This window comes from Vicugna pacos, chromosome 8 (genome assembly GCF_048564905.1).
Source record: "Vicugna pacos chromosome 8, VicPac4, whole genome shotgun sequence".
Classification (NCBI taxonomy): Eukaryota; Metazoa; Chordata; class Mammalia; order Artiodactyla; family Camelidae; genus Vicugna; species Vicugna pacos.
In genome coordinates, this window is record NC_132994.1 from 77,866,192 (window position 1) to 77,893,533 (window position 27,342).

General features: G+C 57.7%; 1 protein-coding gene across 3 annotated transcripts in view; it reads left to right on the top strand.

The window, feature by feature from the left end:
* Positions 1-616: 616 nt before the first annotated feature.
* Positions 617-27,342, top strand: part of SMOC2 (SPARC related modular calcium binding 2) — a 139,374-nt gene continuing 112,648 nt past the window's right edge. For all 3 annotated transcript variants that reach the window (XM_072966242.1, XM_072966243.1, XM_072966244.1), the window contains exon 1: positions 617-947. In XM_072966242.1, coding sequence (XP_072822343.1) covers positions 864-947 — 84 coding nt within the window. In that variant the 5' untranslated portion in view covers positions 617-863. The remainder of the gene's footprint in view (positions 948-27,342) is intronic.

Genomic DNA, 27,342 nt, shown 5'->3' on the forward strand with positions numbered 1-27,342 from the left:
AAAAAGCCCCTGGTGGACCCACCTACGTAAAGATGCCACAGGCACCACCCTCCGGTCAACCTTCTGGCCAGTGTTGGGTGTTGCGCTGAGAGCTGCCCTTACTGGAGAGCCAGCTAATCAATCAGCACATTTGAGAGGCGACAATCTGGGCTGGACTGGGTAGCACTAGAGCCCAGCGTTCCAGGAGAACCAAGGATTGCTAGGGACTGACCTAGGCTTCAAGTTAACTCTGCGGGATAAACCAGGCCTCAGGGCTGGTTGTGCGGAGAGGGTCAGGCCCTGGGATGGAAGGAGGGGAGGGCGCAGCGCAACTTGTGGTTGTGCCGGGAGCTCTCCCAGGCTGCGCCCGCGTTTGGGTGTGCGTGCATCTGTGTGCCTGTGTGTGCACGCGTGGAGAAAGAGGCACGCATACGGCACCAACTGGCTACAACACAGCCCTGGTGGCCCCCTCTCCATCTCTCGCTCCCGCTGACCTGCGCCGGGGCGGCCCCTCCGCAGAGCGGGCATCCGAGAGGAGCCTAGCGAGCCAGCGGGGCGCAGCGACGGCGGGCGCGGGAGGTGGGGCTGGGGGAGGGAGGGAGGGAAGGAGGGAGGAGGGCGGGCAGGCGGGCGGGAGGAGGATCCGGGAAGTTCTGGAGTTATTTGACAGGAGCCAGGGAAGCCGCAAAGGACGCGGAGGACCGCTGGGTGTAGGGAGGGCAGCTGGTGGAGTCCGGGCCGCCTGCAGCGGTGGAGGAGAGGACCTCGAGCAGACCCTCCGCCGGGTCCCCCGCCGCCGCGCCAGCGCTCAGGGCGCGGCCGCTGCTCCGAGTGCCACCCGCGCCCGCGGGGTCCGAGATCCCCGGCGTCCCGCGCCCGTCACCATGCTGCTCCCCCAGCTCTGCTGGCTGCCGCTGCTGGCCGGGCTGCTCCCGCCGGCGCCCGCGCAGAAGTTCTCGGCGCTCACGGTGAGTCCCGGCCCACGGGGACCTGGCGGTGGCGCTGCGCCGCCCCCTGCCCGGGTCCGGCCCGGTCCCCGCGGTCCCCTCCAGCCAAAGCGCCCAGGCGCGGGGAGCAGGTGACCCTCGGGGAGGTGGCGCCGCCTTTCGCCCGCGCGGTCGGAGCAGGTGGGCCCCGGGAGGGGCCGAGGCTCGCGCGCCCGGGACTGGAGGCCACCGGCTGCGGCGGGCTGTGGGGTCCCCCCGCCGTGGGTGGGCGGGAGGGGGATGAACTCGCGGGTCCCGCGCTGCCCCGCTCACGGGTGGGCAGGGCCGTGCGCCGAAACCAGGTCTGGGGACAAGGGCGCCGCCCCGCGGACTGTCCGGAGGCGGCCCCAGCGGGGACGCGGCGCCCACTCGCTCCGTCCCACTCGTCCCGATGTGACCACGGACTCGGCTCTCGGCGCGTGGGTGCGCCGACCCGCTGGCGCTGGCTGGGTGGAGGGGCCACGCTCACGGGTGGGTTTCGCCTGGCCCTCCCAGAGACCCTCCCTAAGGGAACTTAGAAGAAGCAGATGACATTACAAATAAAGACTGTTTTTCCGTGGTCTGAGCAGGCAGAAATTGGAGGCACCGGGCGGGCTCCGCGTCCGGCGCTCCCCCGCCCCCCGGGGCCTCGGGGCCGGGTGCGCCCGAGCGCCTGGGTCGCCGCGCTGACCGCGGCGTGTTTTTCTTTCTTAGCTGCGACTTGTCCGCGGGGCCCGGCCGCCAGGCGCGCCGTGCCAAGCGCGGAGCTCCGCGCAGGGGCCGAGCCAAGCCGCCGGCCGCCGGCCCGGGGCCGGGTGTCTCAGCCCCGGCTCGGGCAGACCTCGTGGGCTCGCGGTGTGCGCAAACCCGTAATTAATGCAATCTGCAGAAACGAAAACATTCCACTTAAATGTGTTTTTGAACAAGTGCTTGAGAAAACACGAAGGGAGCGAGAACACCTCTGGTGGGGAGATGCTTTTAAGTGGCGGGGGACCTGTCCTAAAGGCGTTTATTGTATCGAAAATACCGACCCGACCCGGGAGCAGGGCTGAGGCCGGGTTCTGCTTTTCAGCAAATCTGAAGCAGTCCCCGGAGCCCTTTTTTTTCCTTCTCCTTTTTCTTTCTGAGCAGGATGAGGGGAAGGAGTTGGAGAGTTCATTGTTCATGCCTAAAATTCTTCTGGGGCAGCCCTATCCCTGCCTTGTGTCTCACAAATGACTTGTAGATTAGAAACTGCTAACTCGGAGCTCCAAGGGGCTTTTCACACGCCGGGCTTTCCCTGTGGAGCGCCCATCTCAGCAGAGGGGCCACGGAACAATACTCGCTGTTTGTATCCAAGGGTATTTTACGTAAATCCAGACAGAGACGCATGGACACATAGATACATTCAGACCTGCCCCCGCCCCAGCAAAGAAACTGAGACCCATTCCCGCAATGACCGAGCTGAAGCAGCAGGTTGCCCACGGTGGCCACAGACTTTCTGAAATTGCCAGAAGTTGGCTGTCACCTGGCCGCCCTCCTCAGGGAGCCTCTAGGCTTGCTGGTCCCCAGGGAGAGCAGCATATGGCGGTAGTCGCTGGGGCAGCGGAAATCTCTGTGTGTGTCTTCTCTTTTCTCCCCTCCACTCTTCCTATTGAAGCGTTTCCTGTGAACCCTTCCTCCTCCGCCTTCCTCAGGCTGCTTTGAGGATCTCCTGGGTGGCAGTGATGCCAGTCACAGGTGGGATTCAGGGGCCGGAGCTGATTGCACATGTGTTGCAAGTCCGGCCCCACCTTGACTGCACTTCCCCAGGGAACTTTATGCCTTAAAAGTATACCCGTGAATCAAATGCCGTGCGGCTTTTGCATCTTGGAGAAAAACTGAAAGCTGCAGCCCATTTTGACAGACTCCTCCCCACCCGACTCTCCAGTCTAGGACCCTAAGAAGTCGGTTGAAGGGTCACGAGGAAATGTTGGCTGTGCTGGATATTTTTCTGTGGCCCTGCTGTCTTTTCAGATCACTTTCTAGTATTGGGGTGGGGGTCCTCTTGTTTCCAGTGGAATGGCTTTGTCTCTGCAAGATGTGCTTCTGATCTTTAATAAATCAGAGAGACAGTGCCGTCCCTGGGAGGCTGGGCGTGATCACGAGGTGTCGCCTGGATGTGTGGCCCTGGCAAGTGACTTAACTTCTGAATCTCCAGTGTGCTTCTCTGTAAAGTCGGGTTAAAGTGATACCCTCCATTTAGCTGGCTGTGAGGGTTAAAGAGAAGGCTCTTAGTACACCTGGAACACATCAGTTCTCTCATTAACACCGTTTCTGATGGTGGCCATGTCGTGGGTCTTGATGGCTGTGTCATCCCGGTGTGGGGTCGCTGGCCTCACAGCGGTTTTGCTGCTCACAGACGTGTAGAGCTGTGCTTGGCCCTAGGTGTGTCTGAGCTGTGTCCAAGCATGTGGGGGCGGGTAGCCCTGGGCAGACAAGTGAGAAAACTCGACTCTGCCTCCTTCTGTTCACTGTTTCTTCTCATGTAGAAACAAGAAGACGCACCTGCCTCTTAGGGGTTAGAAGCGTGGCTTCTCGAGTGACACATCTGTCCTCCTCTCTCCCTGCACTGAATGGCCTTTGTTTGGGGGACAGTGACGCCAGACTGTGTCGCTGGATTTGATCCCCCCTGCTACTTTGTGTCCAAGACTAAGAGAATCTGCTTTGCACCATAATTATCTTTTTTTTCTATCCCACCGAAGTTATTCTTTAGAAATGACACCTGTGTGTTTTTCCTTTGACTTTCTGGCGTTTTGCATAACCGTCTGCTCCTCCTTGAGCGCCGTGTTATTTCCAGTCAACAGGTGGTGCTGCGAAGTGTATCTAATCTACCCCAGTTTGGAGCCACATCCATTTCTTCCTTCTTTGAAGGCCAGGCCATATCCATCTTTCATGGCAGTGGTTGACATTTTTTTCCTCATATTTGTGCTCATGGTGGAGACTAGGGAATAACTGCCAGGGGAGGTCGTTGGTTACATAGTTCTGTTCCTCGAGGACAATCACCGTCTGCTGTGTCCTCGGCGCAGTTCTATGGATTTTGACAGACACCAGTCAGCCCGGACCTGGTTTTCGCAGGAGCACGAGGCACAGTATGACCTGGGACCCCTTCCGCAGAGCACCTGGGAAGAGACAGTGGGTTCAGGTTAGAGCCGACTAAGTGGAATTCTGCCCACGCTCAGAGGGCAGCGGGGAACGGCCTCCTCCCAGGGCTTCTCGTGGCCCTGGGAGGGTGCCCCTGGGGCTCGGGTCTGCCGCCTGCTCGAGCGCCTCCCAGGTTTCCGTGCTCTGCACATCTGGGGCGCTCCGGGTGTGTTTTCTCCCTGAACCCTCAGAGCAGCTTAACCAGGAAGGCTCTGCTGTGTCCACATCCCAGAGGCCCTGTCGGAGCCCCGGACACTACACTGCTGTAGGTGCTCCCACAGTCAACGCGAGGTTTTCTTCCCTGGCTCGGGGAGGGGGTCCCTGCACCGTTTTGGGGCCACCTTTAAGGATGTGCCGCTTGAGACCATCTCCTCCCAGACTGCCTGGCCTTCAGCACGAGGCCAGGGCTAGGACTAGTTTCCCACCCCTGTGTGTGTTTATTTGCTCTGAAAGAGAAGGAAGGAGATGGGGAAACAGTATTTGCTCACATGCACGTTCAACGTGAGCCTTACGGACACGAGCGGCTCTAACGCAGCCGCTGCCAGGAAACGTCCGTGTGAGCAGCGCCCCAGCTGCGGGGCAGTTGGGGGAGCAGACGTCGGCCCCCGGCGTGCCGCCGCGCTCATCACCGGCGTCTCGGGGGAGTGATGAGGTGCCTGCCTCCCCCCGCTGCAGACACTCTGAGCACAGCCGGTGCTCTGGGAAGGCTGCACTCCCCTCACCAGCAGAAGACGGGCCACAGAGATGGTTAAGGAAAGGGAAACTAAATACCGTCAGAGGTTTCCATCCAGGCAGCCCGTTTACATGGCGACCAAAACCCAGACTTCTGGGCGAGGCGCTTCAATTGTGATTTGAAATCAAGGCCACAAGTAAAAGTGCAAGCAGCTTCAGCTTCGCTGAGACTGTGCCACATGTGGGTGTTGATGGGAATAACGTAAGCTGACCTGGTTCAGAGCCGCACAGATTTCCCAGTGATTCTACGTCAAAATGAGCCTGCGTGACGGCTGGGACTCTCCGGTGGGGCTGGCACTGAGACTGGGACACTGGGAGGCGGGGCAAGGGCAACATCTTACATTTTTGAATTAAAAGATACACTGTTCCACTCTCGTGAGTCACAGACTTTGAATGAGTGCACTTCCATGAGGATTTGGGAATTAGAGCAGGAAAATTAAGAAATAATTCTCTGAGTTCATTTACAGAGGAAACTAGAACTGTCACCCTCCTGTTTCCCCATTTGGTGGGACCGGTAATGGGACGAGAGTTCGTGATTAATATTTGCACATCTCCAGAGCTTGGATAACACTCAACACACTGAGTATTTAACTGAAGCCCAAGAGAGGAAAGGTCTCAGAGAACGAAATCCTCGTTTCATGTGGGCCGAGGAGAAATTACCCTAAAAGTGATAACCACAGGCATTTTTGTGTGGTTTTGCAGCCCAGGCTGAAAATCAAAGAGCAGCGTTTTGTAATAAAACACAAATAAATAGAGCCGAGTGAAACGGCAGCTTACATCACGTCCACTGTCAGGCCTGAAAGACAAGAAGCCATAAAGGCAAACGGGCACTCGCTGGCAGACGCACTTAGACTTTCCATCGTGGGGACCCTCCCCGGCGGACGAGCCGCACTGCGGCTGCAGTCAGATCCGTCGTGCCCGGCCTAGTGTGGGACCTTAACCGGGAAGCTGGCATTTAAGGGGAAGTGAAATGTCCCACTGGGAAGTGAACTTCTTCTTCCTCCAGTACAACCGTCCCTCCTTTTACCTCCTTCTTTGCCCCGGTCGGCTTTTGTCCTTCTTTAGCGCTTCTGCTCAAGTCACAGCTACTCGCCTCTGCTTCTCCTGTGCCCCAGCTGCTGCCCCTAATGTCACTACTTCCTTTTTAGCTGGAATTCCGTAAGAGGTCTCCTGGTCTCTACCCCAAGCTCTTCCCCCTGAGAGCACCTGCAGGCCCGTCGGCTGCACTCTGTCCTGGTGGCCGGTGCGCTGGTGGCCAGGCCCCTGCAGCGCCCCCGCCCCCAGCACCGTGCCGCTGACACCGCCCGTCAGCAAGCCCACGTGGTGACAGGTTTTCTTTTTCTTTTTTGGGGGGGTGGTAAGCCAGCTCCTAACATTTGAGGTCACTGGCAGGGCCTTCCAATGGTAACGAAGTTCCAGAAAGCGCGCGGGGCTTGGCTGACGCCGCGGTCTGCGCTGCGTTGGATCCCTGGTCCGAGCGCCCTGGGGTAGACAGTGTGGCTGTTAGGCCCACCTCGTTTTGGATGGTCTCAAATTGGTTGGATTGTAGTCTCTCCTTAAAGATCAAGTTCGTCAGTTGTTTGGCCCCCCAAAAAGGCCAAAAAACCGCTCTCGTCTCGGGGTTGACCTTGCTCGAGGCAGGTTGTTTTGTTTTCTTTTACTCCGTTCGGGACAATCAAGGCCCCGGAAGCGAGCAGTCCAGGCACGAGGCGCGTGAGTCGCTGCGGGTCTCCGTCTTGGGCTTCAGGAGCTCTGTGCACCTGCCCCGGCCTTAGCTGCCCTGGTCTGTCCCATGCCAGCCCCGGTGGATGGAAAAGCCAGGCATTTCCCTCGCGGGCCCGAGGCGTCCTGCTGTGCCGGCGGGGCTGCAGCTGCCAAGGTGAACGCATCTGAGAGACAGACACTGGGCTGGACGAGGAGGACCCCCCAGGGCCCTTCCCCCTCCTCCCTCTGCGGGAAAGCCACAGAGGAGGCACTGCCTCCTGGGGCCTCGGGGGCCTCAGGGAAGACCTGTCCTGGCTCTTGTGTGACCCTGCTCCTGCCGGGAGCTCCCTTTCTGTGCTTCTAGGAAAAGTGCATCAGAAATGTGTCCCCAGCACCCTGAGGAAGGACGGAACAGCACCTCGCCGCGTGGGTAGACGGGTGATTTTCATTTCTCAGCTCGAGGATGGTGATATTTGGGACGACCTTGGCCACCTCTCTCTCTCTTTCCAGCTCTGAGCAGGTGGGTGTGGTGACTCCGACTCTGAACCCCCGTGTTCAGGGCTCTACACGGGATGACCCTTGTCCCTCTGTGCGCACGGGGACCACTTTTGTGCGCGCCTTCCGAAGACCTGAGCCTGGACTTGCATCTGGTCACCCGTTTCTTGCGCCTGACGTGACTAGCTCAGGGCGGGCTAATCTCTCTGCACACGACCTGCAGCCCCGCGGCCTCACTTTACCCCTCTTTCCTAGCTCTTCTGATGACGTTGAGAAAATCTGCAAATCCAGAGACCCTCCTGGTGCTGCCTCACTTCCTCACTGGTGCCCTCCCTGATTAGACATCAAATTCAGACAGAGAGACATCATCACACGCAGTCACCCCACTGATGAGAAGAACCACTTTCAAATATGGAAAAGAAATGATAAAAAATAAATTCCACTTATGCTTATAATCCTAAAAGCAATTCCAAAGATCTGAATGAAGGTAACAGCGAACTGAGTGCCGCGTTTGTCTTCAGTCTTCTGCTGATTCATTCCATGGAGGACTTGGGTCTGTGTAATCAAGAATTTAAAAAAAAGCAAAACAAAACAGTACATTTAAAATTAATTAAAAAACTGACCTTTGACAAACAGAAGTTACCGTCCTGCCGTGGGTGGGGCTGCAGGGGTAAGATGCCGTAGGGCTGGCGACTGGTGCTTTGGAATCTCAGGGCCAGGTTTGGGGCTGGGGTCCAGGCGGTGCGCTGGGGAAAGCGCCACCGCGGCATCCTCTCTGTGAAGCGCCGTCAGCCTCACACGGCCTGTGGCGGACGGCCAGCCTTCCCTCCCACCTCCTCAGGGATCAGCCACTGACACGTCACCACGCCTGTTCTGAGGGACTGTCTCAGCCTTCACAGCGAAGCAGCTGAGTCAGGACAGACAGACGGACCGACAGTGCCCTGCCAAGTCCCCATTGTCTCCACCACTGGTCAGGACCCCCTCTCCAGGCGGCTCCCCACTTCCCACCAGTCACACCAGACACGCGGGAGCTGCCGTCCAGGCCACCTCGCTCCTTCACTGGACGTGCTGGTGTCAGAGACGGGGGAGGAGGGTCCCCTTCTCCCCTGGGACCAAACTGATCATCACACCAGGGCCCTCGCCACACAGAGTCTAGGCCGGGGGGTCCTTGGTCTTTGGAAAACAGATACACGTGCAGTTTTAACCAATAAAAAGAGAGAGAAAGCGAGCCTTTTGGGGCCCGGCACTAACGCTCTCGACTGCGGGACAAGACCTGCCATCAGGAGGGCTCTTCCTGGGAGGGACGCTGTCGGCCGGAGCCCTGGGACGACGTCAGGGCTCATGCCGGCTGAGACGCGTGCGAACTTTAACAATTCCATCCACTGATGAGTCCACAGAATTTACATCATCTGTTTTCCATGGGCCATTTATTTAGGTTTTTCAAGATGATCACTAGGTCGTGGAAGGTCAGACCCCCTTCCTGACTCTTCCTGTCCAGACCCTTTGCTCCCAGGCTCAGGTTCTGTCTCCCAGGGTCCAGAGGACTCAGAAGACGAGACGAGGTGTGGACGTCAGCGCGCCGCGCACCCACCTGTGCCTGCCCCCCCCCCCGCCCCAGTCTGAGGAGCCACCGCAGCCCACGCCTCCCCTTCCCTTTCTGCCCCAGGCTCCACCTTGAGCTCTGGGTGGTCCTCACTCTTCCACGAGCCTGGCCAGGGACCAGACGCAGGATCTCAGAAGCAGCCGGTCACTGAACAGCAGGGTGCAACCTTGCCCGATGGCACTGGTGTGTGGTGGTCCCACTTTCCCAAGTCACTTTCTGAATCAGAGATTCTGTTAAGCCTGTTTCCCCATCATTGGTTCTTGGAATTTTTGAGCCCATAAGTGGAGTTTTATATGATCGTCCTGTTAAAACCAGATTTGCATCCTGACCCTGTTACCCAGATTGGGACTGTCCCCTCTGGCTTATGTCAGTCTCCAAGCATTCCTCCTTCTTCTTGTAAATGGCTTGGCCTCAGGTCACCTGAGGGCTGGGCTGGGACTCACTCCCAGGAGGTGAGACCCAGGGCCATTTCCATCTGCTGCGTGGATTCATTGCCCCAGGAAAAAGCCCCAGGAGATATGCGCCCCCGCCCTGCATGAATCAATGACTTAAAAACCATCAGACACTAACCTGGACTCCCAGGTACAGCCCACTGTGACTCTAAGCCAGTCACTGTCGCTGTGTGAGTGCTCACGACAGTCTGTTTGGCACCCGGTTCAGCGCCCTGTGCGAGCTGCCGTCTCTGGATACAGGGACGTGCTCACACCGCTACCTAGGTGAGCACCTAGGTAGCGGTGTGAGCACGTCGGCACTGGGGTTGCGACGTCTGCGCACCCAGCAAACTCTCCTCACCCTGCCCCTTCCTCTCTGAAAGTAGGGAGTGCCAGCCTTCTGCACTGGGAGCAGCCCTGCCAGCAGCTGTGCTCATTTCGTGGGTGTATGTATTTTAGACTTTTGTCAACACCTCGGGGTAAGGAAAGTGAGTAACAGCCCTGGCCTGAACCTACATGTCTAAGCCCTGGCTTCTCCGGATCCACAGATAATGTGCTCGCGCTAATCAGTTCTTCATTCTTAAAAGATTTATCTCTTGGAGGCAGCTGCCAAAGATAGATCCTTCCTTTCCCTCGGAGATATAATCCGGGTGGAGCCACCAACCCCTTCTCTGCACGCCTGGCGTCCGTCCCGCGTTTTTCACCCGGCTCGGAACACAGGTGCGCGCTGGCAGCGGCAGCGCCCACCCTGCGGGGAAGCGTCGGTGCGACGGTTCCCGCATCGACCACGCGGGGGGGCCCGAGAGCAGCCCGGCTCGGCGGGGCGGGGGCGGGGGTCCGGGGCGGGGGTCCCAACGCAAAGCTCCTGCCACTGGGCCACTCCAAGACCCCACGGGGCCTGCTTAGCACGAGTTCGGGCGCCCACTCAACTCTCCAGGCTTAAGGGTTTGACTCAGGATGCAGGGACACTACGGGAGGGAGTGAACACCCAGGGACGTGTTTCTGTGACTTTCTAGCAACTTTGTTTGGAGTCTGGGATGAGCAGGTTAAGCTCAGTGCCATCACTCGCATACGGACAACAGAGCTGTGTTCCTGGAGCAGGATTCTGGTTTCATGACCCAGGTCAGGAGGGCTGCCCAGTGGGCTGTCTGCCGCCTGCGTTCATTCCTTTCTGCCGCGAGGTCTGGTCCCTGAGTGAGTGGATTGCATGTAAAGCAGTGGCCTCGCTTGTCTGTCGGCTAAATCGGCGTTATATTCCAGCATTGTCCTGAGACATGTCGACTTCACGATGAGGATGGCTTTAACCTGAAAGGACTGTAACTGCGGGAAGTAAAACCGGGTGCTCAGGCTCTCCAAGCCTCTTCCAAACGAGCATTTCCTCCCGGAAAGTCTGCAAACAAGCTTTGTGGGAGGAGGACTGGGGCGGGGGAAGGGAGCCACCAGCCCCCTTAGGAGGCTCTCCCTCACCTCTGGCCAGAAATCATTTACATTTCTTTGCATCCAGAGATCTGAAGGAGGCTCTGGAAAGTCCTGACTGGCCCCATTCAAACCCACACTGCCTTTCCCTCCCCCCGCCCCGCTGCTTTCTGCCCCTGTTCTTTCTCACCTGGCAAAGGAAAAAGCTGTTGCCATGGCTGCAGGCCCGTCACCGCGCAGACTGATTTCTAAAGATGGGGCAGGGGGGCCACGCCTGCGATCTGAGGTCCAGTTAGCCAACATGGCCCCTTCAGAGCCTGGTGCTGGTGTCCTGCGTTGAAGAGGGAGACTTGAATAGCCAGCAGGTGACACTTGGTCCGAGGGGCCGCCTAGTGACCTCGGGGTGGTGGCATCGCCCCTCTGCCCCCAGAGGTCAGTGTGTTGTCAACACACCCTGAACCCTGGTACTCTGAGGTCGTGGTGGCTCAGGTCTGCATCCTTAGTAGTGGGTGCATGGGCAGTGTCCCCGTGTGTGCTGAGGTCCAGCAGGGCTCCTGGGGGGCGCCCAGAGAGCTGTGGCCTTATGCCTGGGGCGGGGCGGCTTGCAGGCCTGTCTTCTTGGGGGGCTGGCACGTGGCCCTGGGGCTCCGGATCTCTTGCTTCCTTTCTTATCCCACCCCCTAAATTCAACACAGAAGGAGAAAAGAATTTCCCAGGGGCAGGAATAGTAGAGGTTAATCTGCCTGCCTGTCCCTTTCTCTGTGTGTCTCTCTGTCTCTTCTCTGTCTCTGTCTCTGTCTTCCTCTGGCCCTTAGGCTTCCTGCAGTCTCGCCCAGTGTGCACGTGGTCACTGCAGCCACCCTCCCGGCTGTGCCCCTGCCTGGCCACAGGCCCCCAGCCAGGCTGCCCCTCCCCACACCAGGGAGCGCAGGTCTCCAGCTCAGTGCAGGGAGGCTGGGGTGGCCCCAGGACGGGGGCTCAGTGAACCGAAACATCTGAGAAAGTACATGAACTAGCCTCGAACTTGACTCAAAGCCAAATCCTAACCAGACTTTTTTTTTAATCACAATTTGTTTTTTCACTTTGTCTTCTTTAGTACTTTCTGGGTTTCCCAGTTCTATTGAGACTCAGAACAGCCCTCTGTAGGTAGGTAAGCAGGGAGATCCAGGCTCTGAGGACGTGGCGTCCCTTGTTGTCCTGGGACCCCAAGAGTAGCGGCGCCGGAGGAGCGGGAGGAGCAGGATTCCGGCTGAGCCCTGCAGGGGCGGGGCACCCAGCTGTGCGGGGGGGGGGCAGGCACCCGGTCCACCCTGCAGCCCAGCGCTCTGCAGTGTGCTTCGGGGGTCCCCTTAAAACACATCTTGGGTGGCAGAGGGGCTTTGATGGAGGAGTGGTAAACAAGGGTGCGGTGAAATGTGCAAATAAAATCACGGCAGGGCCTCACCGCTTGCCTGGACTGCTCCGGGCAGTGGCAGGGCTTCCTTGAGGGACCTGGCATCTCAGCTGGGTGCCCGTCGCTGGCTTACGGCCATGATGGCTGGTCGCTGTCCAGCCATCACGTGTCCTGTTATCCTGCAGACACAGCAGTGGACAGGGGGCTGGGGAGGGGTCTCCAGATGTTGCTGTTGGAAATGCAGCCCAGAAGGTGGCTGTCAGCTGAGCCCTGAGGGGCTGGGAGGCAGCTGGGTGGGAGGGGCTGGGAGCATCCTGGGCAGAAAGCCACTCACCAGATAGTGGGGGCCTCATTAGGGGCTCTGGAAGGATGCAGGGAGTCAGGGGAGCAGGAAGGGCCCCGAGGAGGTGGGCTGGGCAGCCGGGGGAGCCTCCCAGGGGGTCAGAGCAGAGGTGCAGGCAGACTCCTGAGGCGGTCCTGATGCTGAGGAGGAAGGCAGGCCAGTGGTGCGTCTGTGATCCTGAGCTGGGGGAGTGGCTGGTGTTACAGCCATGATGTTGAGGGGGAGGGGCTGGTGGTACAGCTGTGATGCTGGCGGGACCCCTCAGCTGTTCAGCCACCTCCTCGTCATGGCAGGGCCGTGCTCTGCTCCACCCACCGCAGGTAGGGAAGGGGTAGCTGACCTGGGGCTAGCATACAGGTTTTCTTTAAAATGTGAAAGCAGTAACTGGTCACCTTCGCATCAGAGGGTGGGTCCTCCTGGGGTGGGGAGGCCGGGTCAGGGGCCATCAGCCCCGGGAGGTCTAGTCACGTCCCACTGAGCAGGTCGACGGGGGTGGGGCGGTGGCTGTGGTCACTCCCAGGCGCTGTCCTTCCCAGAGCTGACCGCCATCGGGCGGGCTTCATGTGAATCTGCAGCCAGGCCGGGCAGCGTGGTGGCTGGTTAGGGTGCTGGGGCAGAGAGGGCTCCTCACACTGTTAGGAGGGTGCTTCTGGATCTGGGGGCAATGGGTACCGCTACTAGGAAGTGGGGGAGCCCTCCTGAGGGAAGAGCCTTCATGCGTTTTTGGCGGGGGTGGCAGTGCTGGGCCCCGCGGGGGTGGGGGGAGCTCACGCCCACTCGGTGAGGACGGCAGGGGGTTATCAAGACATCAAGGCAACGAGCATGGGCTCCTATTTCTGCCTGTGAGAGGTGGGCTCAGGGAAATAAAAGCAAAACTAAGGCACCTGGGAGTTCTGAGAGGCCCTGAGCAGGCACAGCGGACTCACTGCGTGGGGGGTCATTCCTCTCTGTCAAGCGCACAGGTTGTCGTCTGGGCAGACAGTGCCGAACTCGGAAGTGCGGTGCCCAGCCTGGGTGACCCAGTCCTGGAGACTTTTCAGTGGCCACTTCGCCCCCTGGAGAGCTGTCCCAACCTGGAGGTACACCTGTGCCCGGGGCTCCTCAGTGGGGGCGTCAGGTGAGGCAAACGTCTGAACACTTGTGACTTCAGGTTAACTGGACCCCACAAAATGTGGGTCAAAACAAAACCTTGAAGCGACCCCAGGTGCAGCGTGGCTGCCACCTCCCCAGCCGGCGTGTCCTGGGTGAGCCTGGAGGGGCTGGTGACTGTGACAGGCAGTGACAGCCGTGCTCCTGCAGGACTCCTGAAGCTGCAGTGACTCCCTCCCTGTGTCTGCCTCCCAGCTGCAAAGTGACCTGGGGGCGTCGTTTGTAGAGAAGCAGGATGCTGGTTGAAATAACCCTTGTATGACCTTGTGGGGTCTGAGGACACGGACACGTCTCCTGGCCCATCGGGGTCCCTGTGGGGTGGGGGTCGGATGGCGGCCTCCGGCTCCCCCTCCACGGGCTCTGGCCTCCCTTCCGAGCCTGGATCCCCTCGGAGGTCCTGCTGGGACTCTGTCTGGCCCTGCAGAGGGAAGGGCCTGGCTGTCCGGGGGCTTTGTCCCGTCTCTCCTCTCCCCGTGGTCTAGGAGAGGCCCTCCTGCTGCTCCTCTGATTCTGGCTGCGTCTTGTCTGCCCTCTCTCCCTGGCTGGACGCTGGAGGTCCTGTGGAGACGCTCTGATGTGGAATTTGGGACAACTCAAGATCTTTTCCAAAAAGACTCGAGGGACCTCGTGATGACGAACTCTGCAGGCGTGGCCAGGCCGTCGGGGGTCCCGTGCTGGAGGCCGGCTGGCTGCGGTCCCATCCCCGGGCCTCAGAGATGACTGTTGGTCAGGGTCAGGGGGATGTAGGGCTGGCGGGTTCAGGGCCCTGTTCACAGTGACTCACCCGCACTGACCCTCTGTTCCCCACCCGGTGCAGTGGGTGGGCAAGTCACCCCCATGTTGCAGAGGAGGACATCGGGGCCTATTTGATGAAGTGCCCAGGGTCACTCCACTGGCTGCCTGGCGGGTGGGCTCCTGACGTGAGGGATGGGACGGGACGGGACGATGCCGTCAGCTCGGGTTTTGTGAGTGAGACATTCAGGCCAAGGGCGTGAGCCTGGCTGACCTCACTCCAGGAGAGGCTGCAGAGTCCGCCGGGGCCTGGAACGTGGAATCTGGGTCAGAGGCAGGAAGCATAGGCCGGGACAGCCTGGCCGGGAGCCTCCTGCGGCACCTGCGGGGCGAGGTCCTCCCGCGGGTACTTAGAAGATGCGTTCCTGGAATTAGGCATGTGTAGGCCGACCTGGTGGGGGATGGGGGCTGGTGAGAGGCGATCTGGGCACCGCGGGGCCTGGGCCCTGGGCTGGGGGGTCTTTGCAGCTCAGGGAGAGCCCAGGGGTTGTCCCCGTGGGAACCCTGAGTCGGGGGGGTGTCACTGGGTGTTCGTCCCCAGCTTTCCTTCCCTCCTCTCTGACTCACACGCCTCTTTCGACAGCAGGTGTTTGGCTTTTATTATCTTGGTTGAGCCGTGATTCTCTCCCTGAGATTTTGAACTCTTTCTAGACCCTTTGAAGATAACTTTTAATTAATTGTAAATAAGATAAAATTGACTTTGATTGACTGACGCCGTGGAAGATTTTCCCAGGTGCACCCCATCCGCCTCAGACGTACAGGCTACAGTCACACGGTGATTAAACGGGGGGGGGGGGTGGAGGGAAACGGGAGTCTGGGGTTTGCAGATGCTAACTGCTGTGCACAAAGTAAACAGCAAGGCCCTGCTGCGGAGCGCAGGGGAGCACGGCACTATCTCGTGGTGAGGAGTAACCTGTAATGAAAGAGAGTATAAGGAGGAACACAGGTATGTGCGTGTATGGCTGGGACACCATGCTGTCTGCCAGCGAGGGCACAACATTGCAAGTGGGCTGTACTTCAGTTAAATAAAGGAAGTATACATAAAAAAAAGTACTTGAGACCCACGCAGTTAGCAACCCAGGACTCCTTAAGTGAAATTAACCTCAAACGCCAGCCTCCAAGCGGCTGTCTGGAAGAAATGATGGGCTATCCTTAGGGGGCCAGGGAGGTAGAGGAGCTTTTAGGGGTCAGTTCAGTCCCTTCATTTTGTAAGGAGAAAGCGGAGCCCCGGGAGCCAGGGGCAGCCAGGTGCGCAGCCAGGTGTTGGCACTCAGCGTCACCAACCCTCCGCCTTCCTGCTTTGCTGGCTGGAGGTTGAAAGTGAAATTTAGTGCCAGGTTTTAACCAAAACCAAATATGAATTCAGCATCCAAATCGTCCTGGTATCTTCATTATTATATAAAACTGATTTCGGTGGAAACACGTTACACAGACAATGAATGGCACGACTCCTTAAAATTAACGAGCGACAGTAACGTCAGTGCCACCGTGGTGTCTCTTTGGCTTCCATGTGAGTTCATGGTGAGGCAGCGGTCTGTGCACTGTGAGCGTGAGGAGGGCGACGTGTCTCCGAGGCGCCGGGCCTTCTTATGAGGGGTTTGGCTCACAAGATGAGCAGAACTGAACCTCTTCCCCCCGCGGTACTGGGCGCGCTGTGAATTTCTGGGGAACCACTTTTGAGATCTTGGGCACTTTGCAGAGAACACATGAAAACGCACTATGCAGGATGCTTTTGGGCGTCTCCCTTTTGGGGCAGTTAAGGTTCAATACTGTGGCTCTTCATTTGGCTGCTGTGTTGAGTGTCTACTGCCTTCCTTTAGGATTCAGTGAGACCCTGCCGCTGAGCTCCAGGGCAGCAGGAAGCATTTGGGACGTGAGCTAAAATCTTCGCTGCAGCAGCACTTTGGATGTGGTGGAGCCTTGCGTCATTAAAGCTGTAGGATTTCTCTCTCCACGGAGACTACAGTTCTCAGTGTTCAGGCTGGTAGCTCAGCGGGGGCCAGGGAGAAGCGAGGCAGGCGTCGCCACTGCTGAGCCGTTACAGGTGTCAGGTGCTGCTGCTCGAAGCCGTGGTGTTCTAGGTCCAGGATGTGCGGGGCATCGAGGTGATACTCGGTTCCTCAGCATCGGGGTCCCCCCGGCTGCCACCCACTGCTCTCTCTTCCCCTTGGCACAGCTTCACGCACAGGCACCTCCCTGGTAGTTCTTGCCCCGTCAGCACAGAGGCCTGAGCTGTGCCCTTCCCCCACCCGCGAGTCCTCTGATCTCCCCCAAAACCTGTGGGCACGTCTTTGTTGCCTGAGTGACTCGGGTCCCCAGAGCCCCCCAGTGTAGCCTGCTTCCTGGGTAGCGGAGGGGTCTGGCCAAGAAGTGTAATGAGGTTTGTGCTGACTTCCGACAGGTCTTCCCCGGGGAAGCTGGGCTTTTGTGATGAGTCGTGAACATGCTGGTGTCTGCAGACTGAATGGCCCCTTCCTGTGAGGCGTGGCCTCCTCTGCCCAGGTGCCTCCCAGGTGGCCTTGGTGTGCTGTTTTCAGGGCTCCCCCGTCTCTCTGCTCGGGCAGTGGCCTCTGTCCTCCCTCCCAGCAGGGCCCTCGTGGCCCAGTCCTCATCCCCCACCGTTTCAGAGCCCCGTCCAGTCACAGCACTGGACGTGCATGAGGCTCCCACTGGTGTTTCCCGAGGGGACTCTGATAACGGACTCCAACGACCCTGGAAAGGTTAGGGAGGAGGGGGGACGGGGGACTCAGAGGATGTGGGAGGAGAAGGCTCGGATGAAGGGCGGTGAGAGCTTGGGGCTGGGCTGAGCTCAGGTGTCCGCAGGCAGTCATGTCCACTCAGCCTGTGGGCTGCGTGACCCGGTGAGGGGCTGGAAGCAAGAAGTACCCCGGGAAGAGGGCCGGGGGGGTGGTGGGGAAGCAAGAGGGTCCATGACCTTGGTAACTGCTGGAGATCACCTGTCACCCTGAGGAGCCGTCTAGGGCGAAGCGTCCCCCGCTTACTGGAGGGTGCTGCTTGAGTCTGGTTCCTGCAGGACAGCAGGGGTGGGCTCGTGGGTCCTTGTGTCTCCGGGGAATTGCCACTCCCTCCCCCTCCCCCAGGTCCCAGGTCCTCTGTCCTTAAAGCACTCTGCTGACCTAAACCAGAAAATAGAAAATACCGAAGTGCAGGGGGCCGGGATCTACATGATATTAAGTAATGTGCCCCCTATCCTGTGTTCACCTTGCGGATAATCTCGCGTTAGTCAGAGGAAGCGTCAGGCCTCGCAGACACCTACAGTTCCAGGCAGCCAGCGTGAAGCAGCTCAGTATTTGGGGGGCGTAGCTGCTGACCACGTGTGAAGAGTGGTCCCCAGTGACTGAAAGGAAAGAGCCATGGTTCCAAGTGGTTTGGGAGGTTCCTAAAACCTGGTAGTCTGGCTTTTCCATTTGGCGCCTGCGGACGGTTGAAAGCATTTGACGTCAGAATATGAAGGAAGCGTAAAGACGCGCGGAAGGAATGTGGCCCCAGACGGAGGGAAATTGATGATGCGAAGTGAGCTGTCTGGACAAGGAAGATTAAGATGCTTCTGGATAATGTTCTGTGCTCGGGGAAAGCGCCAACCCCAGTGGTATCTCTCTCCTCACACCTGTCCCGGTGACCTCGGGACACGGCCAGGCAGGCCCCGGGGCGTCATCCTTGGGGGGTGGGGGGGCTCCCCAGAGAGGGTCTGCGAGGTGGAGCCAGGATCTGAGCTGCCGTACCTCAGTTCATCCCCGGGATTTGAGATTGGCTCCCACGTGGATGGCAGCACCGGGCTGGTCCTCAGTGATTCCTCCTGCATCCCACCCCGCACGCGGGGCCGCTGTCCCGGGCCGCCTCCAGGAGTGCTACTCTCGTTGGGAGCAATAGCCCCGTTCTCCAGGAAGGCAGACAACACTTTCTGGGATGATCCAAAAGCAAGCGTTGTGTCGGGCATCATCAGTTTCATGAACATTCAGTTCATGTTTCCCACTGTTTTTTTTCACCATGCTTTCCCTGGCCAGGGTCCAGAACCCAAAGTGTCAGGGCTCATACGATGTTCCCACGAGCCACAGGCAGGCCAGCCTGCAGGCACCCCGTGCCACGGACTCTCATATTTTTATTATCAGGTTGCAAGTAGTAGCATTTTGCAGGTTTCCAGCCTTCCCTCAGATTGCACTCGCTGACTTCCCTCTGCGTCACAGAGGAGGCGTCTCTGGGACAGGACGCAGTGAAGGGAACCACCTGGGAGACACCGGACAGCTTCACAGAGTGTCGGGGAGGGACGTCCAGGCGAGCTCCGTGGAGGCCGGAGTCCCTTCTGCAGCCAGGACGGGGCTGCAGTCCTGCAGGCCACCCCGACCCCAGGGCCTGTGGTCACGCACTGTCCCGAGGAGGCAGGGGGCTCCGCAGGCCACGGAAAGCCCGCCCCGCAGCGTGCGCTGCTGCCCCTGGGAGCTGCCCCACCGCCGACCGCGTGTGTCAGCGCTGGCTGTCCCCCTGTCATGGGAAGGGAGCCGACCGGTTTGCCAGTTTCTTGCCGCCTCATTTAATCCACAAAAAGCAAGCTTTTGGCCAAAGCTTCAACATACTCGTTCTGTTCTTTCTTTAATAAAAGATGCACTTCCCCCTGGGTGTAAATACTCTCTACTCAGGGAAAAGCATCATCCGCCCGCAGCTCTCACTTCTGGCGTCTTTTTTTCCTTTTTCTTTCTCGCGCTTCCTGGCAGAAGGCCAGCCTTTCCTCTCAACCTCTGGACACTTCTGAGTCCCTCCCAGAGCCTCTGGGCTCCCGTGGAGAGACTCTGTCCTGTCAAGGCTCAGATGCATGCCAGGGACCCCAGGCCCCGTGCTGCTGGCCGTGGCTGAAGGAGGGTGAGTCCTGCCCATGGACGACTGACCTCACGGCTTTGTGAGCTTGAAAAGCCATGCTCTTTCCTCACTGCAAGATTCTGGGCTCAAAGGATGCACTTTGTGGAGCCTGACGCACAATGAGATGAAACCGAGGTCTGGGGAAGTGGGGAGCCACCTGAAGCCCGAGGCCTGAACTCAGGGCCCGTGGAGTGGGTGGGGAAGGGCGCGGGGCCCCCGGGCAGTGATGGAGGGAAGGGGGGAGGTGCGGCCTCCGAGGACGAGGGGGCTCTGTTCTCCGCTGCAGGCAGCGAACCAGAGTGTCGAGGAGCAGGTGTGCGCTCTGGGTGCTGCGCTCACGCGCTGTGTGTGTGTTCGGCTTCTGTCCCGAGGATGGGTTGTACGCCCCCTGGATGTGGGAGCGTCTGTGGCTGCTTATCGCCGTGTCAGCGAGGAAAGGGCCCCCCAGCAGGATTGGTCTCGGCTGCTCCCAGTGCGGCGCGCAGGGTCCCCGCGGCCCGGCTGCTCCCACGAGCTAGCGCCTCGTCCGCATGAACGTTGTGCTGGAGCAGCTCCAGCGCAGCCCCGCTGGGTGCTGCTGGCTGCTGCTTTCAGAAGCCTTCCTGAGTTTTCTCGGAGCTTCCCTGGGGACCAAGGACAGTTTTCCTTTCAATACGCTGATCGTGGATTACTCTTAGACTTTTCTTAAACTCAGTGTAACACCAGTTATAGGAAGAGATTTCCTGGGAATGTCATGAAACTGTAGCAAAATATTGCAAACGCACCTGTATCTCTGAGGAGGCACCGTTAATTCCGGTTTTGTTAATGGACGCATCTCATGAATAATTATCCTCGAGAGCCACTCCGGGAAGCTTGCAGGCTTGCGCTCTGACACCCTTGTCTCACCCAAGACGCTCCCCGCATCAGCTTCAGCAGCAGTGAACGAAATAAGACGTTGGAGACGAGATGCCTGGTGTACTGACCTGTGCTGTCCAGGCGGATTCACAAAACCTCCAAGACTTTCCCGCCCGGGTCCGGGTCCTGACAGCAGATGCGGGCCGAGTGAGGTCAGGGCTCTGCCCGTCCTGCGGTGGCTCTGGAAACGCACACTCTATGGGGACAGAAACGCCACTTTTAAAGGATTCTGAATGCTGATGCTGACAGTGAAGATTTTAAACTGCAGGACCCATTTCTGCACATAGGCTGTGGCTCTGAAGGGCTGTGTGAGCACTGGAACCCCGTCAGGCAGGTTTACACTTGAATCTGCCCTCCTGTGTCTCAGGGAGACCGTGGTCGCAGACGACCGTGATTGTGTGAGTTAACCTTTCGCACTGACTGCTGTGAGGCGGTCGGCTGCCCTTCCCTGCTGGGCCGGCTCCTCCCGCTCTGGGCGGCTTCCGTGGGCTTGGGCTCCTGCCGGTCCAGGACCAGAGCGGGGCCAGGGCCGCCCCCCGGCTCTTCCCCAGTTGTGGGCTGGCTCTTCTGTCCCTGACTGGTGGTAGAGGGGTCTCTCTCCCCAGATAAGAGCTGTGTCTTCCAGGGTTTGCCTCTGCTCCGGGTCTCAGTCTCTCGGGAATCCCTGAGCCGTGCCTTCCCTGAGGAGCAAGTTCGGCAGAGTCGACGGTGGTTGGGTTTTGCTAGGGGTAATTGAGCACGTTTTGTAAACACATCCCGGGTCACTGGTTTATGTAAACAGGAAGGTTTGGTTGGCGGAGTGGAGTTGGAGCAGGAGGAGTCTAGGGATCAGGATTTGAACCCAGAAGCGGTTTTGTGTGTCTCGCTGTGCGTAGCTGGTGCCCTGAAGTCAATAAACCAGCAATTCAGAGCATCCTGCAAATTCAGGCCAATACCCGAAGCCAAACCCCACGCCTCTGTGGCAAGAACACGCAGGGCACGTGGTCCCTACCCGCCTCGCCGGTCCCTGCAGATGACATTTACAAAGACAAAGAGCCTCTACCGCAGTACGAGTATTGCCAAGATTTCCAACTTGCAGTCTCATTAGCAGCTTTCTCGTCTCTTCAAGAAAATTGAATGGAAATTTCCAGTTTGTTCAACGAAATAGTGCTTATGTGTTTTTTCCTTGTCTTTGGGCTGGAAGACTAGATTAGAAACAATAATTTTTTCTAAGCTTCATCTGCTCATAGAAAATACATTCGGAATTTTAAATATATTCATTTTCTCAAAATTGGCCTTTCTAAGCAACCGTGTATATGGTTTAGTGCAGAATTTTTCATGGTGTGAATCAGGGCCAAAGTCCATCAGAACCACCCACCATGCTGGTAAAAATGTGGATTTGCACCCACTCTTGCTGCCCTGAGTCCAGATCTGCAGGGTGGAGACAAAACATGCTCTTTTTGAAGCAGAATCTCCGGCGATCCTTATGCACAGCAAAGTCTGAGACTCACTGACTTGATGCTGGTTCCATGGAAAGGCTTCTAGAAGTAAGGCTCCCCCTCGTCCCTGTGGGCGGCGTCTTTTCATGAAGAAAACCTTTCAGTGAACCTGTTTTACCACATCCGTACAGTCAATTGTTTTTAAAAAATCCAAGTTTTAAACTTGACCTCCAGTGACATGACGCTGTTCTGTGTTGAGCAGGCTAGCCAAATTTTGAAAAAGGTTTCTGTTCCAGGACCCGATGAAGCGCTTCTCTGACCTTTTGTTTCTTAATGAAGTCATGGGCGAGGCGTCTGAGGCCACAAGCAACGCCCTGCCGACGCGCGGGAAGTCTGGGTTTTCTCCGTTGCCGTTGAGGCTCTTCTGGGGTCACCTTTACCAAAACGTAAAAAAAAAAGGAAGAAACACCCTGTGTGGGCTGCGGGGAGTGCGTTACGTGCACATTCTGCAGCGTCTGCTCAATTTGGTGACACCGACTTCTCCCTTTACACATCAGCCTTAGACAGCTTGAGGACAGCGGTGCGCCCCGCGGGCCGGGCCGCGGCCTCGCACCGCGGATGCTGGGTGTGGGCCGCCCCAGCTAACCCCGTCTCCCGCCGATCTCCATGGAAGTTTCCACATCACTGTGACGTTGCCTTGGGGCATCCTGATTTGCCAGGAACAGTACAAGCCTTTGCCAGATTGGATTTTGGATATCCTCCTTCATGAAAAGCGGACGCTCGGGCATCGTTCCCTCCAAGGCATGGATGAGGCCAGGCTGCAGGAAGGGGTCGGTGTCTCAGGAACAAAGTCATTTTGCTGCGTTTCATTCTGCACCGCTGCTGTCGGGGTGGGTGGGGAGGGCCTCGCGTCTTATGCAGCAGGACAGGACTGGGCCGGGGAAGGTGGGGGAGAGCTGTCCTGGCCTCCGTGCTCTGCCCAACACGGTCTCCTCTCTCCCGAGCACGCCCATGGGCGGGGAGGTGCCTTCAGCGCAGCTGGGCAGCTCTGATTCACGCGCTCAGACGCGCTTTAACTCGCCACCGGCGGTTGCCCAAGCCGGGGAGATGCAGTCTTCTGGCGGAGAGTGTTTGTTGTGTGGGCTGTCAGTCTAATCTCGCCACCTCAGTGTGACTAGGAGCCAGATGCTGCCAAGTTCTGGGTGGTGGTGGGGGGAGGTGGCGAGGACCAAGGGCTGTAGGGCTGTAGGTGCGGGGACGTGGCCGCACGTCTTTGCTCCAGAGTGGGTGGGGTGGCGAGTCCAGGCCATGCTCGGCGGGTGGCTCCATAGGCGCGGCTCCCTCCTCCCCGACCCACGGTCTTTGTCCTGTGTCACAGCCCTCCCGGTCCCTTCAGTGGGTCCCTTCAGTGAGTCTGGGGGCTCCGGGCCGACCCCTCTTCTCTCCAAAGTGGGGAAGACGGCCATTCTCTCGTGCTGCTCTGTCTCTGCCCGAGTGGCCCCGGGTGCCAGAGGACCAAAACGTGTGACTTTGGACGTGCACGGAGCTGCGGTCACGGCCAGGTGGAAGGCCCACCGCCCGCCGCTCAGTGGGCAGCAGAGCAGCTGGACGGGGGTCAGCTGCCCGGCCCTGCCCCGGGGGCTGGACGGCGGGGGTGCTGCCCGACAGCCCTTCATCAGCCCCTGCGATGGGCCATCCTGTGACAAGGAGGGGGTTCCTCCGGGTCCAGTGCTGTGTGTGAGTGTGTGCAAAGGTGTGAGTGCACACCAGCGAGCGTGTGCCTGAGTGACTGTCCAGGTGGCACCACGCACACGCACACACACGCACACATACACACACGCACGCACACAGCCACCCGCTGTCCTGGTGCACAGGCTGGGCCAGGGTTCAGGTGCCCCGTGCCTTCATCCCGAGGGCCCCACCCCCGCAGACTGGTGGTGTCCTTTTCCCCACGATGCTGGTGCTGGCCCTAGGACGGGGAAGGCAGGCTCGTGCTGGGCGGTGGGTGGCCTGAGCCCGGCCCATATGCCCAGGTGGACACACGTGTCCTGAGTACCCGCTCTGTCTGTTTGTGCCCCAGGGAGGGTGCAGCTTAAGGGCCCCACAAGACCCTGCGTCCTGATTTAGCTGCGGCTCTGGGGCACGTTCTGTGAGCGCGCGCGGCTTCCTCATTGTGAAACTCCCCCCAGGCTCTGTGGCCGCCACCCTCTCCTGGATTTTGTCCCGGTGCTGCCTGGTCCTCTCCATCCTCCCCTCCAGGCGCCCTCTCCCATGCCAAGCTCTCTCTGCCCATGCATCTTGTGCCAGGTCGTGGCCCTCTGCCCTCTCCGCACACCCTCACTCCTCATGATGCCGCTCCATCCGTGTCTTTCAACACCATCTGTACCCCAGTGATTTTCACATTTGTCCGTCCAGCCAAACTCTAGATGCACGTACAACTGCCCCCTTCATCTCCACGGCCGAGATGACTGAGCACAGCTGCACAGGTTGCACACTGCACAGCTCTGGGGGCGTCATCTGTATGGGCTGTAGAGGACCGTGACCAGCCCAGGGTGGCGGCACAGGAAGTGGCAGCTACTGTTGCTGCTGTTGGGCTTAGAAGATGTGGAGCAAGTGGCAGGGTATCAGCTACATCGCTCCTCAGCCCCTGGGGTGTATTCAACTCCTAGCCCGTGGATGTGGGCAGGCTGTGACGACGATTTCACAGCTGTTGGGATGTTTTAAATGGTACTTACTGTCCTGCTGATGACAGAGAAAACTAGCTTCTAGTCTTAGGACCAAGGTCCCAGATGCATCTTTCAAGAACAAAGAGAAGAGGAGGAGGACAGAGGTGACTAATTTCAGATTCGGTTACTGTGAATCGAGCCGACACTTGTGGTCCGGAATTTCGTCAGATGGTTCCTGTTTTAGGACGGAGACTGGAACCAGAGAGGCTGCACCCATCCTGGCTCTGTCACTGGTGACTTGTTAAATTCTTGTCCCCTCTGTGAACACGATGCTGCTCCCATCAGATCCGGAGACGCTCCAGGGGTGGCATGCAGGGGCGGCGTGCGGGTAAGCCTCGCACTCTAGGGTCTTCCTTCCTCTCCCCATGGATGTAGAAGGAGGCCACCCGTTTACTTACTACTTCCTGAGATGTCTGCGGAAGGGCTGCCACGTGCCAGGCACCCCGAGCGATGCCGGATGAAGAGACCCTCTCATTCCACCCCGCCCTGCAGCTCAGGGGGAGGACACCATCTCACCGGCCGGCAGGGGTGCACACGAAAGGCTGGTTCTCCAAGAGATCCACAGAAGCCTTGGGGAGGAGACGAGGCATCTGTGGGAAGGAGGCAGGCCGGAGGCTTAGGTTACACCAGGGGCAGAGGGCGAGGACCACGGGTGGCTGTGGGCGGGCAGCTTGTGTGCAAAGGACACGTCAGAGATGCCGTGGTTCGGGTCACCACAATAAAGAGAATCTCGCTGTAAAGTGAGGCACGCAGAGTTCTGGATTTTCCAGTGCCTGTAGAAGTTATGTTTGTAGTACACTGTCGCCTGTTAAGTGGGCAAGGCCGTTGTGTCTGAAAAGGCAATGTGCACACTTTCATTAAAAATACTTGATGGCTAAAATGTGCTAACCCTCGCCTGAGCCTCCGGTGAGTCGGTAGCAACACCACTGCGCACGGGTCACAGGTCGCCATCACAGATGTGGTAACAGTGAAACAGCTAGACATTTTGCAAGGATTACCAAAATGCGACATGGAGACGCAAAATGTGAAGATGTTGAAAGTGGCTCCGACAGACTTGTTTGACGCCGGTGACCACAAACCTTCCGTTTGTAGAAGCCGCAGTCTGCGCAGCACAGTGGGACCAGGTGGGCCGGCTCCGACCAGAGGCGGGGGCTGCAGGCGGGAGGGGGCGGGCTGGGGCTGTCGGCGTGGCCGGGCCCCTCCCAGCATTTGGACGTCATCTGTGGTGGGGCTGGTACCCTTGACAAGGTGGACACAGGAGGAGGGGCGGCTGGGGACAAAGCGACCTTGAGGTATCTTGAGACACAATGACTAGTGTCTGCTGAGTGACTGTGGCGGGTGTGGTTCTGTGTCATTAACAGTCTCAGCCGTGCCCTGGAGAAGGCATGGCTGTCCCGGTTCACAGGTGCAGAGGGGCACACAGGTGCAAAGGGACAGACCCAGGACTTTACTCCAGGTGTTTCTGATCCAGGCTCTTCTACTCTGTTTTTAGTCTCCTAAACTGTGCAGAGCGTGGCTGGAAATACAGAAGAGGGTCTTGGCCACACTTCAGATTTGGGGGGGTCAAACAGTCAGGATGGAAATATGTTTTTAGCCCACGATTTTCATTACGTATAGTCAGCCACTCGTTAGATGAGAAGGTGGTGTCCAGACTCCTTCCAGAGGACGTGGGGCGCATCCTCTGCTTTCGCTGGTGTTTGGAGGACTTGCTTTCTGCTATTGCTTTTAAAAAGTCATGTTTTTAAAAAAATTTACTGTTGATACTTGGGTTTTTGGGTGGTGGATGTAGAGTTACACATTTTTTGGTAGGTTTTAAGTGTTTTAAAAAGCAAATGTGTAAAACATGACTTTTTAAAAAGGAAGTAACTCGAGTTCACTGTTGAAATATTGAAATAAAAGAGCACATGAAGGCAGCGCTGATCCCCTGTGACGCTGCTGCTCAAAGACTGAGCACGGAGGACACTCTCCAGCACTGGCACTGGCGCTCTCACATCTGGGGGGGCTGCGCACGTCTGTGCTGGGTATGGGTATCTATGTGTCTGTACAGCGTATGTAAAATTGGGCTCATGTTCTACATTTGCATTTTAAATTATTTTATTTAAAATATTTTCTGCATCTTTTGTATGATTCTTTTTTTAAACTGAAGTATAGTTGATTTACAATGTTGTATTAGTTTCTGGTATATGACATCGTTGTTCTGTTATACTACATATTTGTTCTTTTTCATTATAGGTTATTACAAGCTAGTGAGTGCAGTTCCCTGTGCTGTACTGTAGCACCTTGTTTATCTATTTTGTATATAGTAGTTTGTATCTGCTAATCCCAAATGGTGGAATACTACTCAGCCATAAAAAATGAAATAATGCCATTTGCAGCAGCATGGATGCACCTGGAGATCGTCATTCTAAGTGAAGTAAGTCAGACAGAGACAAATAGCATATGCTACCACTCGTATGTGGAATCTAAAAACACGACACAAAAGAACTTTCTATAAAACAGAAACAGACTCACAGGCATAGAAAACAAACGTATGGTTACCGGGGGAAAGGTGGGGAGGGATAGATCAGCAGTTTGATTCTTAATGAATTAACACTTTCCTGATTCATGGATTAGAGTCTTTTTTTTTAACCCAAATCTCTACTGTTGGGCATTTAATTTCCTTCAGATTAGCTTTTTCTATTAGAATAGCATTGCAGTGAGCAAGTGCTGTGCATACATTTGTGTGCTTTTCTGATTTTGTCTCTATGTTTACTCTGGGTGTGGAATGGCGGGACACCAAGACTGTGAAGGCTCCGAATACGTGTTACAGACAGAGTCAGGGTTTCCGTGTTTGTGAAGCACCTGGAAGTGTGGGAAGCGCCTGGAGCCGGTCAGCCCTTGACGCTCGGCATCAGCAGGTCTCTTTCCCTTGGCTTCCGCTCTAAGGGTCCATGTTCATTAGAGCCTTTAGTTTGTAATAATACTGACGGCTCCAAACCTTTAGCCAAAGTTGAGCTAAGCTGGAATATTCTAGGGTCTCAGTTAAGGCTGGTTCACCGTGAAGGCTGCCGTCCGCGTTCTCACGCGGCTCCGCACGTTCCAGTCCCCGTGTCAGCGCGGAGCAGCCGGGCTCGGGTCCCGGGCGCACACTCTGTCCTGCGGACGCTCAGCCCACGCTTAGGGCGGAGCTGCGGGCAGATGTGCAGCCTCCGGCCCGGGGACTGCGTCTGAGGTCGCCGATCACAGCCCGCGCCGCCCCGCCGGGCCGCGCTCAGGCCCCGGGCTCCAG